We start from the raw sequence: 20,268 nt of genomic DNA, 5'->3' as shown, positions 1-20,268 counted from the left end.
AATCAACCACCTGAATGGACTCTGTACAATGTGGTGAATTGGCAGCTTGCTTAAGCACCACCTTTGCCTTTTCTTTCAGTTTTCATATTTTCTCTTTTTCTTCCTGGAACTATTTCTGCAACTGTTCCATTCTCAGGAACAGAGATAATTCAGCTGCTTTCTTCCTATTTCCTCTCTCAGATCTTTTCCCTATTAAAATTATCAGATAATTGTCTTTCCTTATACTCTGCTTAGTCCTTACTTAGGGTCCTAAGATGGTCTTTCTCAGTCATAAATTTATCAACTTGGATTCTCAATTTTTCTCCTGTCTCCATCTCAGAAACCAGTGGTGACTTTGATACCTCATTTTCTGTGTCAGTCTTATTTTTGGCGAGCCATCTTAAATGTTTGCAGCTGCCAGCCCCCAGTTCACTCACTGAGGATGGTGAAAGTTGTTTCTAAGACTCCAATTAACAACATTAGCCTGTGGGGCTGTAGTAATGATAGGTCACGTCTCTCAGGAATTCCAGCTCTCATATCCACATCCTTTTTCTGCCTGTGACAAGGGAGTGCAACTTTTCTTTTCCCCAGCCACTCCATTCCAGGCACTACATTGTCCAGAATAGCAATGGATAATTTATCTCTTCTCAAGAAATTCCTTTCTGCAAGCCTTTCACTCACACTGCATTCCATTTGGCACTGGGACCCTGCTGCTCCCTTTTGGGTAGTCCGGTTCGTTGCTGCAATTCCAGTCTCCTGATTGTTGTGCTGTTTACTAATCATTCAGTGAAACCCATCTTTCTGCCATAGTTAATTAGTCCCTAAGATCTCTCTTCCCATGTTAAGGGTCTTTTCCTAGTCTTCCTCTCTGTGGGGTTAACCCTTGCCTCAAGTGATCCTGTAATTCTGCCACACTGTTTTATCACATCCAGCAAAACTCTAACTTTGTGAGCTGCATACTTGGATAACCAGTGATGTAGGTGAGGGCTGTCCTGGAACATCTGTCATTCATCAGTTGCAAACATGCTTCCTTCTGTACATTCTCTGTCCCATGATCTATGGCTGGGGTCTTGTTCCTAAGCAAATCATTCCTCTCTAATGGATCCAACCTTCTGCCCTATAGGTGGCACTCTGAGTTAAAGACCAAAGTTTTCTCTGGTCACCGACCATTAAAAATACTTCTGGCCCCCAGAAGCCTTGGACCTCTGCCTCAGACAAATGATTCAATCACCCTCTGCCAGAGGCACTATCCAAACATATCCAGTTTCCAATTCCGATGTAAGTCTGCCATACTTTTCCTGGAACTTTGTTATCTTGGCTGCTGTGTAATGCACTGTTTTAGCAACAGACCCTACCATTGAAGGTTTCATCTTTAATTAAGGATTATAACGTGATTTCCTCATCATCAAATGTACTGCTGCTTATAGTGTTGTTAGACAGTGGGCTTTAGTCAAAGCAATTTTTTGTCCTGTCCACAATTTGAATTAACTTTCTTTGAGGGCTCAGTAACAAAAATATTCCCCACCAAGCTCATCACCAGCATGTCTGGGGGAAAAAGAGGGCTGAGGGGACCCCAAAACTGGGGGGTATCCCAAACCAGGTGAGTGGGAGCTGAGCTGGGATTTTAGGGGGGGTTATTTGGGGTCTCTGAGGTTTGCAGGGCTCAGAGGGTACCCCAAGGATGGCCGGGATGGCCAGGTTTGAGGGGATTCGGGGTCCCAGGGTAGGTTTTGGGTTCTGAGGTTCGGGAGGCATCTCCAAGGCATGAGGAAAGGGGGTATTTGGGGTCCCCAGGGCAGGGTTGGGGTTGGCTGGGGTCCGCTCTGGGGTCGCTCCCGCGCTCTCAGGCGCAGGCACAGCAGCGGCAGGAACAGCAGCCTGGGAGCACCCGGAACCCTCGGGAGCCCCACTCGTTAAGTATGGCCCCAAGCCCCGCCCCATGGAGGGGACCCCGCTGAAGCCCCACCCCCAGAACTCCACCCATGGGTGGGGGACCTCCAGAGCCCCACCCTTACAGGCCACTCCATATTAACGGAGTATGTAAGCCCCGCCCTCCACAGGCAGCCCTACCCACTTTCAAACCACCTCTAAGCACCGCCCCTAAAGCCCTGACCCTGCTCACAAAGCAAACCACCTAAGCACCGCCCCCTAGGTGACCCCCCCCCCACTATCAATGGAACCCCTGAAGCCCTAAGACTTTCCTGGTCCCCATCCCAGGTGCCCTCACCCAAAATACTCCCAGAGCCCTCCTCCCTGTGGATTCTCCTCCCCTCCAGAGCTCTCCACTGGAGTACCTCACCCCCCAAAACCCCTCCATCCTTCCTGGCAACAGCACCTAGGGGTCACAAACATTTATTCATTTATTGGGGTGCAGCAGAACTGTGTCTCCAGTACGGTGGAGGTCCTGGGTAGGCTCCCCTGGAACTAGTATTCTGGTGAGGAGGTACCAGGGGATCATGGGTAGGGGTCCTCAATAATCTGGGGGATGCTGGACTAAGAAAGGAAACCTCCACCCTGGGATGGGTCCTGGAAGGGGTTGTTGGGGATCCTGAGGTGGGAGTCCAATAGGGGGGAGTCTGTGGGGTGGGTCCACGTGGCAGTTCCCGGGGAGGTGGATCCCAAATCTGCTGAGGCATGTCAGGACAGGGCCTCAGCTTGGGAGACCCCATGGGGGTGGGTCCAAACATGATGGTCCCAAAGGAGATCCCAGTACGATTAGAGGTATGAGATTGTCAGGAGAGAGTCCCACGGTGGGAATCCTTGCACAGCCCTCTGTGCAAGGGCTCAGGGGGGTCTCCATTCAGATGCCACCCGCCTCCACTCCCCGCAGACGCCGGGCCAGCTGCAGATCTTTGGGGAACAGGGTGACTCGACGGGCGTGCAGCGAGCACAGGTACGCGTCTTCCAGCAGCCGCACGATGAAGGCCTCTGCTGCCTGTGTCCCAAAACCTGAGGGAGGGTCCCCAAAATCCCCCAGCATGCCCCAACCCCCACAGCTCCCCATGGGGGCAAGCAACCCCCCAAACCCACCCACAGCCAACTGGGGAGACTGAAACACACTGTGCCTGTAAATGTGTGAGGGAGGACCAACACTGTGACTCATCCCCATTCCCTGACAAACCCCAGGAAAAACCCCAGGTCCCAAAACCCTGGGACCGCCCCCAGTACCCAGAGGTCTCCCAAAGACTCTCTCAACATCCATGGAACACTGTCCCAGAACCCACAGACCCCCCACAGCCCATGGCGGCTTTCCTAGACTCCCCCTCAGCTCCCATCAGACACTCCCAACAAACCTCTCAACCCCATCCAAGCACCCAGAGACCCTCCTGGACCTCCCCAGCCCCCCAGAGACACCCCCAGCATCCACAGGCCCTCCTGCAGAAGCCCCTCCCCCAACCCCTATGGAAACCTTCTCAGCACCCATGAGATCCCACTCAGTCCCCCTCCCTATCCCCTTAAGCCCCCTGGACACCCGCACTGCACCCATAGGACCCCTCCAGCCCCTCTGTGACCCCCCCTCCACCACGCCTGGGTCCCCAGACACCTACCTCCTGCAGCGCCAGCAGGGCCATGCGCTGCCAGCGGTAATCAACCCCGCGGGTGAAGAGTAGGCAGAGCTCCCGCACCTGCAGAAGGGGAGGGGGGCACATGGGGGCATTGGGGTCACAGGGAGTGGGGGGGACAACAGGACAACATTCAGGGACTACGGGGGCATCACCCCTGGCTGGGGCCGCCACCCTAGAAACACCCTGGAGACATGGAGACACTGCCCTGGGGACACCCTTGTCACCCTGGAGACACTTTGGGGACAGGAACACTGGGGACAGGAACACCTGGGGATACACTGGGGAGTCGGGATGTGGGAACACCATGATGGGGACACCCTGTTCAGACCTTAGGTGCAAGGCAAGGGGGAAGCACCACTCTGGGAACATCTTGGGAACACCCTTGGGCATGGGAACACTGGGACACTCTCCTGGAGACACCCCCATGGGACAGGGGGACAGTGCCAGCACAGGGGGAGGGGCACTGGGAACACCCAATCCTTGCAGCTTCTGAAGGTGGTGAGACACAAGGATGTCTGGAAACACAGAAGGACACTGGGGGGCTATGCAAGAATGTTGATGGAGTACAGGCTCACTATGTCATGAGGATGGGGAGGACATGGAACAAGGACAAGGAGTACAAGGGCTGGAACAGGGTTGAGGGTGGGGCCTGGGGGAAGAGGATAGTCCTGAGGAGTCCCAGGGGGTGATTTGGGGTTTTGGAGGGGTCTGGAGGTGACTAAAGAGTCCCAATGGGTGTTTGGGATAGGGCCCAAGAGGAGGTTGGAGTCCAGGTTGAATTTCAGGGGTCCCAGGGTGGATTTGGGGGTTGGATTTGAAGGGTCCTAGGGATTGTTTGAAGGGTCCCAGGGGGTATATGGGGGAGTCTTGTGAGGAGCTGAAGGGTCCCAGGGTGGATTTGAAGGCTCTGGGGGAGGTTGCAGGATCCAAGAGGATTGATCTGGGGTGTCCTGGAATGAATTTTGGGATCCCAGGAGTGGGGATCCAGAGCAGTTTGGGACATCCCAGAGAATGCTGGAGGTCCTGGGTGGATTTGGGGGAGTCCTGGAGGGATTTGGGAGTCCCAAAGTAGATTTTGTGGATATCTGTGTGGTCCCAGGGGAGTTTGGGAGTCCATGGGGGATGCTGCGGAGGTTCTGTGGGGGAAGTCAGGGTGTCCGGGGATTTTGAAGTGCAGGAGTGTTCATTTTGGGATGTGGGGGGGTTCTCACCACACGGGCAAAGGGGCCGGGGCGCAGAAGCAGGCGGGTACTGCTCTGGTACATGCGGATCTCTTGCAGTGCTCGCTGACCTGGACGGCGCCCTGGGAGACATTGGATGGGGTCTGTGGTGGCTTTAGGAGATATATAGGGCCTGGGGGGACACAGGAGGAAGCTGTGGGGGAAGCTTATAAAGGATCTATAAGATCTGAGGGGACATTGCGGGTATGAGGGATCTATAGGCAGCTACAGTGATGGCCGATATAGGGGAGCTATAGGGGACAGGGAGTATGAGGGGTTATAGGGAACAGAGTATAGGGGGCTATAGGGGAGAGGGAGTGTGGGGTGATGGAAGCATATAGGGGTACATAGGACACAGACTGGGGGAGGGGCAGAGCAATGGAGGGGAGGGTCCATAAGGGGAGCTCTGTAGTGGGGTTCACAGGAGTGCTCTGGAGGAGAGGCTTAAGAGGGCGTTGGTGTGGGAAGGCCATGGAGTGTATCTATAAGGGGAGTCCCCCGCCCTTCACTCACTGCGTGCCCGCGGCCGGGGAGGGGGTGGAGGCGGGGGGCGGTCGTGCCGTCGGGGGGTGGGCTTAGGGCGGGGCATGGTCTGGCCGAATCCACCGCAGGGTCAGGGCGAGTCCAGGCGTCCGGCGGGGCTGGAGGGGATCCGGCGGCCGGGAAAAGGAAGGGATCGGGACGGCCACTACCCGGTTCCCCCAAGCTCCCCCTTCCCGCTCATCACCCGTGACCCGCCGCAGCCGCGCTGCTCAAACCTCGCTCAGCGCTGTTCAAACCTCGCTCAGCGCTGCCCAAACCTCGCTCAGCGCTGCCCAAACCTCGCCCAGCGCTGCCCAAACCTCGCTCAGCGCTGTTCAAACCTCGCTCAGCGCTGCCCAAACCTCGCTCAGCGCCGTTCAGACCTCGCTCAGCGCCGCCCAAACCTCGCTCAGCGCTGCCCAAACCTCGCTCAGCGCTGTTCAAACCTCGCTCAGCGCTGCCCAAACTTCGCTCAGCGCTGTTCAAACCTCGCTCAGCGCTGCCCAAACCTCGCTCAGCGCCGTTCAGACCTCGCTCAGCGCTGCTCAAACCTCGCTCAGCGCTGCCCAAACCTCGCTCAGCGCCGTTCAAACCTCGCTCAGCGCCGCCCAAACCTCGCTCAGCGCTGCCCAAACCTCGCTCAGCGCTGTTCAAACCTCGCTCAGCGCTGTTCAAACCTCGCTCAGCGCCGCCCAAACCTCGCTCAGCGCCGTTCAGACCTCGCTCAGCGCCGCCCAAACCTCGCTCAGCGCCGTTCAAACCTCGCTCAGCGCCGCCCAAACCTCGCTCAGCGCCGCTCAAACCTCGCTCAGCACTGTTCAAACCTCGCCCAGCGCTGCCCAAACCTCGCTCAGCGCTGCCCAAACTTCGCTCAGCGCCGTTCAAACCTCGCTCAGCGCTGTTCAAACTTCGCTCAGCGCTGTTCAAACCTCGCACTGTTCAAACCTCCCGCCGCGTCGCTCTGCTCGTGACGTCACTTCCTCCCGCCGCGCCAGTCGGGGCGCGCGACCGCTCTGGGCCGCCAGACTCCGCGACTCGATGGTGCCGGGGCGGCCGAAGGCTCATTAGCATAAATCTGCATGGCTCCGCCCTCTGACACCCCGCGCCTTGGGGCTCCCAGTGTAATCTCAGTTACCGTCCCAGTGTGATCCCAGTACGGTATCTGTTATCATCTCAGTTGATTACAGAGTGTCTAGTCACTCCCAGTGTGGTTCCCAGTGCTCCCAGTCATCTGCATGGTTCCAGTTATTCCCAAAATGATCCTAGTATGATTCCAGTCACTCCCAGTGGGAGTCCAGTATGATCACAATGGCTCCCAGTATGATCACTATTACACTCCCAATGACCCCGGTCAAATCCTGTCCCTGCTAGAATGATCCCATTATGATCTTAATCACTCCCAGTAGGCCCCTGGTGTAGTTCCAGACACCCCCAGTACTAACCCAGCATGGTTCCAGTTGTCCCCTGTATGATCCTAGTTACCACAGTTGTGGTCCCAGTACCCTCAACATGGTTCCAGCATCTTCCATTTGCTCCCAGTGTCTTCACACATCCCAGCATGGTCCCAGTAGCTCCCTGTGCCTCCTAGTACCCAGTGGGAGTCAGTCGAGGGTTGCAGCTGTCCATGAAATCCATTGGAGAAGCAGATTGGGGAGTTAGTGAACCCATGGTAACTCAGGTAGGCTTTGGGGGTCTCTTGAGGGCATTATCTCACAGACCTCCCGGTTTACCCCGTTTTCCCAGTGGGCCACCACACCCCTCATTTGACCCCATCAAGCCTCCCAGTTGCCCCTATATGTCCACCCCAACCACCCAGATGCCCCTCAGTCCTCCCAGTGGGCCATCACACCCCCTATTTGACACCATCAAACCTCCCACTTTCCAACACTAGACACTCCAGTTGTCCCTCTAGATCCTCTAGCTCCTCCCAGTCCTCCCAGTGGGCCACCATACACTCATTTCATGGAATCACTGAGGTTGGAAAATCCCTCCAAGACTGAGTCTAACCTCTGACTAAATTCCACCTTATGACTCAATCATCACACTGAGTGCTGCATCCAGTTGTTCCTTGACACATCCAGGGATGGGGACTCCACCACCTCCCTGGGCAGCCCCTTCCAATGCCTGACAAATTTTTCCTTGAAGAAATTCCTCCTGATGTCCAACCCAAACCTCCCCTGGCACAGCTTCAGGCCATTTCCTCTGGGAAACATCTCTGTTCCCTGGGAGCAGGGCCCAGCCTCCCCCGGTGCCCCCTCCTGGCAGGGAGTTGTGCAGAGCCAGAAGGGCCCTCCAAGCCTCCTTTACTCCAGGCTGAGCCCCTGCAGCTCCCTCAGCTGTTCCTGGTGCTCCAGCCCTTTCCCCAGCTCTGTTCCCTTCCCTGGGCATGCTCCAGCCCCTCAATGTCTCTCTTGCAGTGAGGGGTCAGAACCGGGCACAGGACTCAACGTGGGGCCGTGTGCCCTGGTCCTGCTGGCCACACTATGGCTGATCCACGCCAGGTGCCACTAGCCTTTTTGCTCACCTGGGCACACACTGGGTCAAATCTAGATGGCTGCCAACCAGCAGCTCCAAATTCCTTCCTGCTGAGCGGCTCTCAAGCCATTTCTTTCACAACCCGGAGCATTCCATGGGGTCGTGGTGACCCAGCACTTGGCTCTTTTGACCCTCACGCTGTTATCCTCAGCCCACTGATCCAGCCTGTCCTGATCCCTTTGCAGAACTTCTTGCCCATCAGCAGATCCACAGTTTCACCCAAGCTGATCTGTGAATCTCCCAAGGGTGCCCTCAATCCCCTTGTCCAAGTCACAGATTGTGGTGGGTTTAGTGCTGGCTAAAATCACCAGTGCGCTTAGTCATTCCTTGTTGTGAGATATGGATTAGGAAAAAGGCAAATAAGGCTCAAAGCTTGAAAGGCATAAAGAAATTTTATTAATAGAACTACAAGAATAAGAAGCATCAGAATGCATTCTTCGGCCCTCCCCAACTTCTTTCTTTAACTGACAACATAGAGACAAAACCTGGGGTGTTAGATCAGATACTAGCTGTACAATAGTCTTTCATCAGTTCTTGCAAGGAGAGGAATTTTCTCTTGCCGTGCCATGGAGACTTTTCCACAAGAAACAGTTCTCTTGTGGCTTTTCATTTCCACAATTAGCAGCTGCCTGGGAAAAAGTTCTGCATTGTGAAATTCCTCCCATTTTCACAGCCCTCGTAGAGGTGTGTCCATGGGCCATGAACTCATGGGATATTATTTTAAGGATGAGTTGCTCAAAGGTAAAGGTTCTCTTTATCTGTCTCTGTGATCATCTCTGAGAACAGGTTTTCTTGTTCTCCCCCTGGGGGCAAAGGGTCTTCATCAACTCTCATCTCTCTGTTCAAGCATCTCATGGGATCACAGCTACTCCAACATCTGCTTGGCTTCATCAGTGGATGCCTCTGCTGACATCCACAGTTTGAATGCTTCATCCCTCCATACTCTCTCATGAATTAAAGGGGATATTTCAGTATATCATTGGCCATCTCCATGGCCCTATTGAAGGAATATTTCAACCCCATTAGTCATCTCTTCATTCTCTTTCCATTTGAGGTTTGACTCTTTCTTTACTGACCTTGCTGTTTTCATGTTGTCTTTCTACAAGTCATCACTCTTTTTCTTTCCCTGGAGAGAGGATTAAGGTCTGCAGGTCTCATCTGTGTAGTGAAAGGGTTAAATTTCACCCAGGGGCCACAGCAGTCACTGTATTGTGTTGCAGTCTGCAACCTCAGGATTTTGTCCAGGGAAGCTGCAGGGTTCTGGGGACCACCATGAAACACCAACGAGATGGGCTCCCATTCATGAAACCATTTATTCAGCATGAGAACAAACTCAGGTCCAGAACAGAGAGCCCTGAACAGAGACACAGCAGGGGTTTTTGAGGGACAGAACCAGGGTTTACACCTTTGAGGGTGGAGTTCAGGGTCAGGGACCATTAGAAACACACCAAGGGAGAACCCCCCAGGGACTCAAACCCAATCAGAACTCCTGGGCCGCCCTTCACAAGGGGTTTGGGGTGGGACAATGTAACTCTTTGTCTCCCTGAGGCCGCTGCCACACTTCATGTCTGGTCTTGTCCTGACTGGGCCAAAGGCTACTGCATGAGTGATGTCTTGTTTGATTTGAGCAAAGGCTTGCTGCTGTTCAGGTCCCCAGTGGAAATCATAGTTTTTTCGGGTAACCAGGTAGAGAGGGCTCACGATCTGGCTGTACTCAGGAATGTGCATCCTCCAAAAACCTATGGCACCTAGGAAAGCTTGTGTTTCCTTTTTGCTGGTGGGTGGAGACATTGCAGTGATCTTATTGACGACCTCAGTGGGAATCTGACACCGTCCATCTTGCCACTTTACTCCCAGGAACTGGATCTCACGAGCAGGTCCTTTGACTTTGTTCTTCTTGATGGCAAAGCCGGCTTCTAGCAGAATCTGGATGATCTTTTCTCCTTTCTCAAATACTTCCACGGCTGTGTTCCCCCACACAATGATGTCATCTATGTACTGTAGATGTTCTGGAGCCTCACCTTTTTCCAGGGCAGCCTGGATCAGTCCATGGCAGATGGTGGGGCTGTGCTTCCACCCCTGGGGCAGTCAGTTCCAGGTGTACTGCACTCCCCTCCACGTGAAGGCAAACTGAGGCCTGCATTCTGCTGCCAGGGGAATGGAGAAAAATGCATTGGCAATGTCAATAGTGGCGTACCACTTCACTGCCTTGGACTCCAGCTCGTACTGGAGCTCCAGCATGTCCGGCACGGCAGCGCTCAGAGGTGGAGTCACTTCATTCAATGCACGATAGTCCACAGTCAATCTCCATTCTCTGTCAGACTTGTGCACAGGCCAGATGAGGCTGTTGAAGGGTGACTGGGTTTTGCTGACCACCCCTTGGCTCTCCAGTTCTCGGATCATCTTGTGGATGGGGATCACAGCATCTCGAGTTGTCCTATACTGTCGGTGGTGCACTGTCGAGGTGGCAATTGGTACTCGCTGTTCTTCCACCTTCAGGAGTCCTACTGCAGATGGGTTCCCTGATAGTCCAGGCAAGGTGTTCAATTGCTTAATGTCCTCTGCCTCCACAGCAGCTATTCCAAAAGCCCACCTGAGTCCCTTTGGGTCTTTGTAATAGCCATTTCGAAGGAAGTCCATGCCCAGAATACACGGGGCCTCTGGGCCAGTCACAATGGGATGTTTCTGCCACTCCTTCCCAGTCAGGCTCACCTCAGCTTCCAACAGAGTCAATTGCTGCGATCCCCCCGTCACCCCAGCAATGGAAACAGGTTCTGCCCCCACATGTCCTGATGGCATTAGGGTACACTGTGCACCAGTATCAACTAAAGCTTCGTATTTTTGTGGCTCTGATGTGCCAGGCCATCGGATCCACACCGTCCAAAAGACCCGGTTTTCCCGTGCCTCTTCCTGGCTAGAGGCAGGGCCCCTCTAGCACTGGTCATCCTCTCCTCCCTGGGCATACATGCTAGAGGTTCCTTCAAGGGGATCATCCTCTTTTCTGTAATATCTGGCAGTTTCATCACGGGAGGTTGAGGCTACCTTCACTTTAGTGGAACCTTTCTGGTTACTGGTTCCCTGCCTGAGTTGACGCACTCGTGCTGCCAGGGCAGAAGTGGGTTTCCCATCCCACTTTCCCATGTCTTCCCCATGGTCACGTAGAAAGAACCACAGCTCAGTTTGTGAGGTGTACCCTCTCTCTCTAGCTGGGGGACGTGGGGCTTGGAGTTTTGGGCTTGTGACCCGCACCGGTGCCATATGGGAACTGCTCTTCCTCATCTCTTCCCTCATTTCCCTCATCTCCTCTTTGAGTTCCTTAATCACAGCAGAAATCTTAGCCTGATGTGGGCCATGGACCATACTGTCATAATTTCTAAGCCTGGTGGCAACAGAACCCACCGTCTCTCGGCCGTTATCGGCATTAATCGTTGCAATATAGGTGGTGTAGTTACGTGGCCCTAGATTTGTCAGACTCCACAACATCTGCCCAGTGCACCTGACTTTGTTGGGATCATTATCATGCTGTCCACCCCTCCCAAAAAGAACCTCTAATATTGCCACTTCTCTCAGCTGTTGGATCCCTTCCTCAATGGTTTTCCATTCCCTTCTATGATAGTGCTCCTCCATTCTCTCTCTATGGACAAACCTTTCTCTTACACTCATCAAAAGCCGCTCCCAGAGGGAAAGGGGCCCTTGCTCCCTGACGAATATCTGATTCACACCTGAGTCCTGCGTCAAGGGTCCCACATTCCTTGCCTCACCACCATCCAGCTGAACGCCTGTACCCATAAGGTCCCAGACCCGAAGTAACCAGGTGGTATAAGGCTCACGCCCCCGCCTCACAATGTCTTTTTGTAACTTATGGAGATTGTCATATGTCAGAGACTCAGTGATGATTTCAACTTCTGGCTCCCCTGTGGGTTGTGAGGGCCCTCCTTTCTTATCCTTATCAGCAGGGTGCTGTGATTTCATCTTAGACTTCCTCGTTTCCACAGGGGCAACAGCTGCTGGCTGTGACTGCCCTTGTGGTTCAGCTGGAACCTGGACTGATGGATGCTCTATGACATCACTGCAGTGAGTTCCTTCTGTGCTTGAGATCAAGCCAATAGCTGGCCAGTTCTGACAACTGACAGCATTCTGCACCACTGAAAAGTAGAAGGAACTCCCCACATCATAGAGCTGATCCCCACAGCCTGTCCTGTTCCCTTCATCCCTGCATTGCCAGGGACTCTGTGGGACACGGGAGCTCTGCTGTGCCTATGGAGGGAGCTCCAAGTGCCACCACTGCACTGGGAACCACAACTCATCGGCTTTGTGTCCTTTGGGGCTCAGCAACTGGGGACACTCAGAGGCACAGCAAGTTTCTCTTCATGGCCAACAGAAAAAATGGAAACATGATCCAATTTGAAAAACATCAAAATTCTTCCCTCAGCAATGTGAGACAACCCAGGAGCATCTGACGTGCCCACTATCCACCAGGGATATCCATACAGGAACATTTTTAGATAAAGTAAAAGGTAATACATTTTTAGATAAAGTCAAAGGTAATTGGAAGAGCCATAAACACAATTAAGATGTTTCATGATGAGTTGTCGAGTTCGGCGGGAGAAATGCAGCACTCAATGTGAATGATCAGCAAGTCTCATTTATTGGTAACTCTAAAACCACTTATATAGCATCAATAATTAGGCTCATACATAGTGCAAAAGCAAGCTCATTATTGGATATTTCATTTAAGGTCAACTCCACTTAATTCTACATTCCTGTGATCGCTCATCTATGCTGAATTCACATTCTTCTGATTACAGCGTCCTGTTCCCAGTTAACAGTTATCACTAAGGTCTTCCTGACTTTTGCAACATCTCACACCAACTGTACTTCATTGTCTATTTGTTTCCCAGCTAACTGCTGCATGGGAAAGTGACCTTTGCTCTCTAGCCATTCCTCTATAATTCCCCTGTTTTCTTTTTGTACTAACAAAACTGTAGAAGTAGCCTTCTTTACCATGTTTTGCAAGCATTGCAGTATGCAAGGAATAAACAGTAACACAATCACAATGATCAATATAACAACAATTGCCATTTGTGCTAAATTTTTTAACCATCCTGTGAGACCTAGGGATTGAAACCATTCCTCTAACGGATTTGTTTCCATGGTTAACTTTTTCATATTGTTCTGTAGTTGTTGAAGATGAGCATGAATAGATACTGAATGGTCAGAAAGATTCATGCAACACATCCCATCAAAGTCTTCACAGCCATGGCCTTGTGCTAATAGCAAAAAATCAATAGCAGCTCTATTCTGCAATACAGCATGCCTAACACTGTTCATATCCAAAAGCAAATCAGACAAAACCTTTGATGTAATATTAAACTGTTTTCCTGTCCAGCATGCCAGTCGTCGTAACTGTGTTAAGGCTTGAGCACTAGATACTCCAGGTGTAAAAATAGATGACACAATCACTCTAGGACGTTCCCAAAGTTCAACCTTATCTTTGCATTCTGGCCCTAATTGAAACACACTTCTCTTTGTTCGTAACCTGGTTCTATTGGCTCCTAATAGCTGCTGTATAGTGGGTGCAAACAATGTCAATTTCCCAAAATAACAAGGCCCTCCATAAAGGTTTGCTGGCAGTTCTTGCCATGCACGATCTCCACATGTTAGAAAAATACCAGGTGGTAATTGTAGAGGTGTACTGCTAGAATTTACTTTGTGAGACCAATTGCCACAGTATGCATCCTTATTCTGCAAGTATAGCAAATTTTGTGGAGAAACATTTGTACCATTTTGCCCATGAGACCTTTTTGCATGATTGTTCCTAGCCTGATTGACAAAATTAAACAATAATTGCTAGGGGCTGAACCTAACAGTCTTAACTCTTGTGGTTCTGACCCAGTAACATTTAAACCTGTAGCAATGTACCAATTCTGAGCACCAATGGGATTTGCTGAAATTAAACCTGTGTCACAGATATTGATCATGAATTTACCTGATGGAATTTCACATAATGTTTTGTTTGCTTCCTTGGGTGTTTTCCAATATTTTGTCCAGTTTTTAAACATTGTGGCATTGAGTGAATCATCTAAAGGTGCGCCCACTAAACAAGTTCGAAAAGGATCCAAAGGGGTAGCCATTGAAAGGCAAAAATTATCCTGTCCAGTTTGATTAGCCCACGTTACCCACATATTTTGTCTCTCATCCATGTCAATGAAAAACCCTTCATTTCCTTTTATCATGGTAAACAACCACAACAACCTGATCAGAGATAGTCCTTTAAGGACTTTAAAAGGATTGCGGCAGCTCAGCCAGCATCTTGGCTGGATCCCATGTGAGATCTTGCTTCCCTTTTCTTTTACCCCTCTGCCTCGCCCGTCGATTCGGTTGCTTTGAACCACGGGGTGTTCCATCTTCTTGGCAGCAAGGATAACTTTCAGGGAAAGACCTCTTTTCTCAAGACTGCCGTTTTAAGAATTGCTCCCAATTTTTATTTTTCACCCCTGGAATATCACACCTGACCTGTGTCAGTGTCTTTCGACAACGTATTGCAATTATTTCAATAATATACGGTAAAGGGGTATTAGGATGATAACAATAGTTTTCTGGATTTATCCCAAAAGCAAAAATCTCCCACCATCTATCAGATCCTTTTTCAAATTGTCCTGTTTGCACACCTTCCTGTAATGCAATCTCAGTTAAATTTCTTTCAAAGTTGTAACACTCTGTACAAATCCCTCTTGGAGACTGACCCCACTTAGAATGTATCCACCACTTCTCTTTACACACTTTCCAAATGTAACATACAAAAGGATAACATTCACAATCTGGTACTGTACACAAAATTTTCACATGAGAGCTCATCAGATCCCGTCTCTATGTTGATGGTAGAGAGCGAGAAGTATCTGCTAAATTTTCTGGATCAGCTGAAGATAAATCACTGGGATCAGCAGGTTTAGTCCATCGGCTCGGCACCCAGACAGGCCCTGTGGGGGTAGACACACAAAGATAACCACGTCCCCAATAGAGTACCTTACTAGGACCTCCCCACAGTCCTGTTTTAGGATCCCTATAGCGAACCCATATTGGACTTTGAGTTTTCTCTGCTCCAGGTGCAGTATGACGTATTGCTGCAGGCAAATCACTGTTTCCAAAAATACAGAGAAAATTTAAAACAAATAAACAACGCAATAATCGTTCTTGTGGATCTTTGATCTCCCTAAATTTATTCAGATATTGTTTTAGGGTACCATTTGCTCTTTCTACTATTGCCTGACTTGTGGGGGAATGTGGAATCCCTGTTATGTGTTTGATTCCCCATGATTGCATCACCTGCTTAATTCTACTACTACAATAAGCAGGTCCATTGTCTGTTTTAATAGAACGTGGAACTCCCATGACTGCAAAACAACTTACTAAATGTCGCTCAACATTCCGTGCTTTCTCACCAGATTGAGCTGTAGCCCAGATGTAATGACTATAAGTATCAATGGTGACATGCACATATTTAACTCTCCCAAACTCTGCAACATGAGTAACATCCATTTGCCACAACTCATTAGCCTGTAATCCTCTCGGGTTTACCCCAAGACCCAATCCACTGCCTTGATTATGAAAACTACAAATAGGACATGCTTTGACAATAGCTCGAGCCTCCTCTAAAGGTATCTGAAACTCTCGATGGAGACCTTTTGCATTTTGGTGAAAGATGGCATGAGCTTCTCTAGCTAATGTCTGTGGTGGGACAGGACTATTTTGTGACAATGAAACCAATCGGTCTGCCCTAGCATTTCCTTCTCCTAAACCCACATCCCATTTGTGGCTACGAATATGGATAATAGCAAAGGCAGCAGTCCTCAACTTTAGGGCTCTCTGAAGCTGCAAAAACAGTTCATATAAACGAGGGTTTTTTACTTCCTTAATGTCTGCATTTTCAATGTGTTCACTCACTCCTGCAACATATAAAGAATCAGTTACCACATTAACAGGACCCTTAAACTGTACCAAAACCCAAACAACAGCGACTAATTCCAGAGTTTGTAATGTGTCCTCCTTTTGAGCTGGAATAATATGATGATTCCATTGTCCTTCTGAATCTTGCCATGTAGCAGCAGCTGTACGAGACTTCTTTCCAGCATCAGTGAACACAGTTGATGCCTCTGGTAATGGCACAAATGATCGTTTGGGCTTTTCAATCCAATTCTGCTCACCTATCCATCGCAGTGGTATTCGAGGCACTTCCTCAGTACTGACTACACTGCTGTTGTTAAGCAATGCTTCTTGCAATGTGGAGCTGTGAATTAAGCACCAGTCTAAAGTGTCCTTTTTTATTGGTATCTGAATTTCAGCTGGATCTGCACCCATAATTTGCCACAATCGCTTCCGTCCTTGTTTTATCAAATTTGCTAAAATTTCAATTTTTTGAATTAAAGTATGTCTCTGTTGTAATGGTGGCAACAACCACTCTAATACCCATATCTCCCCTGTTTTCTTTTGATGCTGTGTCAGGGCACCGATGAGATCTTGAGATCCAAACCATACTGTAAGATTAATGTCCAAGTCTGGATCTCGCCTACAAACAACACCCGTCTGGATACAGTCCATTATTTTATTGAGAGCTTCTTGTTGTTCACTGGTGACCTGTATGGGTGCTGTAGGATCAGTACCTTTTAACAAAGGTCGTAGGGATTGTAAAAGTTCATTAGGAATACCCACAACAAGTTTAAGCCATTGTAAATCTCCTAGCAATCACTGAGCATCATGAACAGTATGAAGTGACATGTTTAATGACAGTTTCTGAGGGGCAACATACTGCTCAGTTAAAGTCCACCCGAGATATTTCCATGGGGATGACTGCTGTATTTTCTCAGGTGCAACAACCAGTCCATTCTGAAGTAGTTGTGTTTGAATGTCCTTAACTTGTTTATCTGCAAAAGGTTGTGGCTGAGCAAAAAGAATATCGTCCATATAATGATAAATAATAGTTGTAGGCCACAGAGCACGTAGTGGTTGCAAAGCATTATCAACATAAAGCTGACACAAAGTAGGAGAATTACGCATACCCTGTGGTAAAACTGTCCATTCAAATCTTTTGTCTGGTTCTGCTCGATTCAATGAAGGCAAAGTGTCATGGAGTTACTTTACCTTTAAGGAAAGTTGGAGTTGCTGGAGACTGCCTGGAGTCTTTCTCATGACCAATTATCGGTCATTGCTGAGAATTGACAGCAGTTTTAGCCATTGAAAAGTGGGATCAACTTGTGAACCCCACCTTAAAGTAAAAAAACCAGAACTCTGTTGTTCTCTTTGTTGCTTGGCTGTGAAAGGTAGCAGAGCTCTGGCTGGCCTCCGGTTCCCTGCCCAGGCCATGCGGCCGGGGGGGGGCTGGGCTGGGCCTGCCGTTCTCCCGGCCGGGAGATGGGGCCTGCGGGGGCTTGCCCCGGGCCAGGTCGGGCCGGGCCAGGCCTGGCCCAATCTCTGGCTCGGCTGCAGGTTTTGCTGTAACTACATTCACTAGAAAACTGCTGAATGAAGAAAGAGAGGGGGTCTGGGCCTGCTGCAAACAGAGACGGTGACCACGCTCTCCAGAGCAGCTGTGAGGAACTTTTCATCACAGACAGCTCTAGCTCCTGTTCAGCAGAGATCACCGAACCATCTACAAAAGCTTGGGCAAGATTTTAACTCTTTCTTATCCAGATGAGACTTGCGGATTAATCTTTTTATCCAGAGAGAGAAAAGGAGAGTGATCAACATGAAAAGAGACTTTATAAACTACTAGTGGCAAGAAAGAAAAGAAACTTCAAGAAAGGCAGAAAATTAAGAAGATGCTTTAATTAAGCTGAAATATCTTTTTGTTAAAACTATGGGGATGGACAATGAAGTCCTGAAAAAAACTCCTTTAATTCATGATGGAGTATGGGGAGGAATAGAGTGTTCAAAGTGTAAATTTGAGTAAAAAGTAGAGTAATTATGGTATAGTGAAGTGCTGGGAGATTTGAAGCCTTGAGAGGCAATGAGAAAACTGTTTTCTAGTGAAGCTCACAGAAACAGATGAAGAATACTTTTTGCCTTTGAATAACTTACCCTTAAAAATGCTATCCCCAAACTAATGACCCATAACACATTTCAGAGTGATGTGGAATGGGAGGGGTGGGCTCTGATAACAGCAGCTCTGGGCAGCTGATATCAGGGAAATGGAAAACTATAACAAAAATAGTTTTCTTGTGAGAAACTCCATAAATTAACAGAAAGGAACTTCTGTTTCTCTACAGAGACTGATAAAAAAACTGTAGAAAGAATTAGGACTGTTTAAACCATCAAAGTTCTAAAGTTTCTGTCTCTGTTGTCATGTGAACAAAAGAATAGTGGGCAGTAAGAAATGAAAAGGTTTTTCTGGAAGTTTATTCTGGTGTTCTTATTATTGTAGTTTGTCAATAAACTTTCTTTATTCCTTTTAAAATTTTATGCCTGGTTTGCTCTTGTTTTAATCCATATCTCACAGCAAGAAATAAGTAATTCTTTTTCCCCCTTTTTGTTAATTACTGATTTAAAACCACGACACAAAGTAAAAGCAAATCTGCAAGTATCCTGTTCATGCAGTGAGATAGTGAAAAAACAGTCTTTTAAATCAATTATTAACAAGGGCCAATCTTTTGGTAACATTGCAGGATTGGGCAAACCAGGTTGTAGCGCCCCCATTGGCTCCATTTGTTCATTTACTGCATGTAAGTCATGCAGCAATTGATATTTCCCAGATTTCTTTTTTATAACAAAAATAGGAGTATTCCAAGGACTTGTTGACAACTTTAAATGTTCTTGTTGATATTGTTCCAGCACTAATTGATGAGCTTGTTGCAGACTTTCCCTTTTTAAAGGCCACTGTTCAACCCATACTGGTTCCTGGATTATCCATTTGAGTGGGATTGGGAAAGTCCAAACAATGGCCTCTATTCTAAAGGGTGTTCATTGGTCAAGATAACACCAAGCTGTGGCAAAATATCTCGTCCAATTAGACATTGAACCTTGTCTGGTAATGGAACAATTGACAAAACAGAACTGATGACCTTCCCATCTAATTGAATCTGAATTTGTGGAGACTTCTTTGCTAAAGTTAAGCCTCCAACTCCTGTAACAGTAACCATACTAGGCAGCAAAGGCCATTCCTGGGGCCAATATTGTGGAGCAACAATACTTGAGTCCGCCCCAGTATCCAACAGTCCTTCTAATTGATGGGATTCTCCGTTATAATTAAGAACAACTGTTCGCTTGGGTCTGGTGTTTAAGTCCAGAGTAAGCAATGTAAGTCCTCCTGTAGAACCAAATCCACCTGTACCCCTTAATTGATTTTTCAATGGTGTCAATTGATGGGTAAATTGTGGCAACGGCACCAATTGTGCAATTCGCTGTCCTTTATCAATTCTGGCTGGTGGTGCCAGTGTATATGCAATGATATATATTTCACCAGAATAGTCCACATCAATTATTCCAGGTAAAATAAATAGTCCCAATAAACTAGCAGATGAACGTCCCAACACAATTGCACCCATAGCTTTTCCATTTATTATCACTGGTCCAATAATTCCCGTGGGAATCTTGTAGGGTTGTGATGTTAATAAATCCAGTCACTGAGGCTGCCAGGTCCAAGCCGAGGCTCCCTGCTGTGGCAGGCTGGAGGGAAGTTGTACTGATGTTCTTGCAGCTGCTATTTGTGTCCTGGCGCGGCGGCTTCTCGCGCTGGCTTTCCTGTTTCCCGATCTCCGGCAGCAGACATTATCAGCGTGGGTATTGGACCGACGCTGATTGCACCAAACCGATGGTACAGTACATTCCTTCCGAATATGTCCAAGGTTGCCACAGCGAAGACATTTGAATCGAGAGGCTGGAATCCTGCCATTGTTGGTTGTGGCCGCTTCTAGGGGTGCAAGAGCTGCTAAAACCTGACTGATTAGATGCAGCTTGCTTTTCTAACCCTTTCCCTAGTTCTTTAATTGCCTGGACTAACATTGCCTGTGAGCCCACCGGTATATTAGACATCCTCTCTAATGTTCAGTAGTCCAGTTAGCATTTAAGGAACTCAAAACTGACCTGGTTGCTGAATTACAATTTTGTAATGCACATTGTTTTAATAATGCTCCCCTCATATATTCAGGAACACCTGCCCTCTCTATAGCTGAAGCTGCTTTATCAATAAATGCTCCAAATGGCTCATCTCGCCCTTGTTTAATACCCGTATAAGATGGAATACCTCCTGGCTCCGTAATCCTATCAAATGCAGCTCGTGCTAACCGCATTCCTTCTCTCAACTTATCTGGTCCCAAAATAGCTTGTGCTTCCACTTGACTATATGCTCCTAAGCCCATAAGTTCTTCCAAAGTTAGCCCATGCAGTGGATCACCTGCCTGTCTTTGCACATTTACACTTTCGTGACAATAAGCTTGCCAGTGTGCATTAAACAA

General features: G+C 48.9%; 2 protein-coding genes across 3 annotated transcripts in view; one reads left to right on the top strand and one right to left on the bottom strand.

The window, feature by feature from the left end:
- Positions 1-20,268, top strand: part of LOC131590197 (uncharacterized) — a 236,029-nt gene that overhangs the window by 25,220 nt on the left and 190,541 nt on the right. Inside the window, exon 7 of one of the 2 annotated variants that reach the window (XM_058860114.1) lies at positions 2,810-2,873. The exons of the other annotated variant lie outside the window; for it this stretch is intronic. The gene's annotated coding sequence lies outside the window, so the exon portion shown is untranslated. Of the gene's footprint in view, positions 1-2,809; positions 2,874-20,268 lie in introns of those variants that run through there. 2 annotated transcript variants of the gene reach the window in all.
- CENPA (centromere protein A) lies at positions 2,780-5,609 on the bottom strand. Its single transcript, XM_058860050.1, has 4 exons — positions 5,279-5,609; positions 4,757-4,848; positions 3,528-3,605; positions 2,780-2,914 (listed from the first exon to the last, which is right to left on the bottom strand). The coding sequence occupies exons 1-4, from the start codon at positions 5,352-5,354 to the stop codon at positions 2,780-2,782; spliced, it is 381 nt and encodes a 126-aa protein (XP_058716033.1). The 5' UTR covers positions 5,355-5,609.

Source organism: Poecile atricapillus, chromosome 32 (assembly GCF_030490865.1).
Source record: "Poecile atricapillus isolate bPoeAtr1 chromosome 32, bPoeAtr1.hap1, whole genome shotgun sequence".
Taxonomy (NCBI): Eukaryota; Metazoa; Chordata; class Aves; order Passeriformes; family Paridae; genus Poecile; species Poecile atricapillus.
This window is presented reverse-complemented; position numbering and strand designations above follow the sequence as displayed.

Excerpts from the sequence above, each read along its gene's own strand:
- CENPA (XM_058860050.1), bottom strand. The coding sequence starts at position 5,354 with ATGCCCCGCCCTAAGCCCACCCCCCGACGGCACGACCGCCCCCCGCCT. Across the intron at positions 4,849-5,278 it reads TCCCCGGCCGCGGGCACGCA|GGCGCCGTCCAGGTCAGCGA; the intron begins GTGAGTGAAGGG and ends AATGTCTCCCAG. Across the intron at positions 2,915-3,527 it reads CCCTGCTGGCGCTGCAGGAG|GCAGCAGAGGCCTTCATCGT; the intron begins GTAGGTGTCTGG and ends TTTGGGACACAG.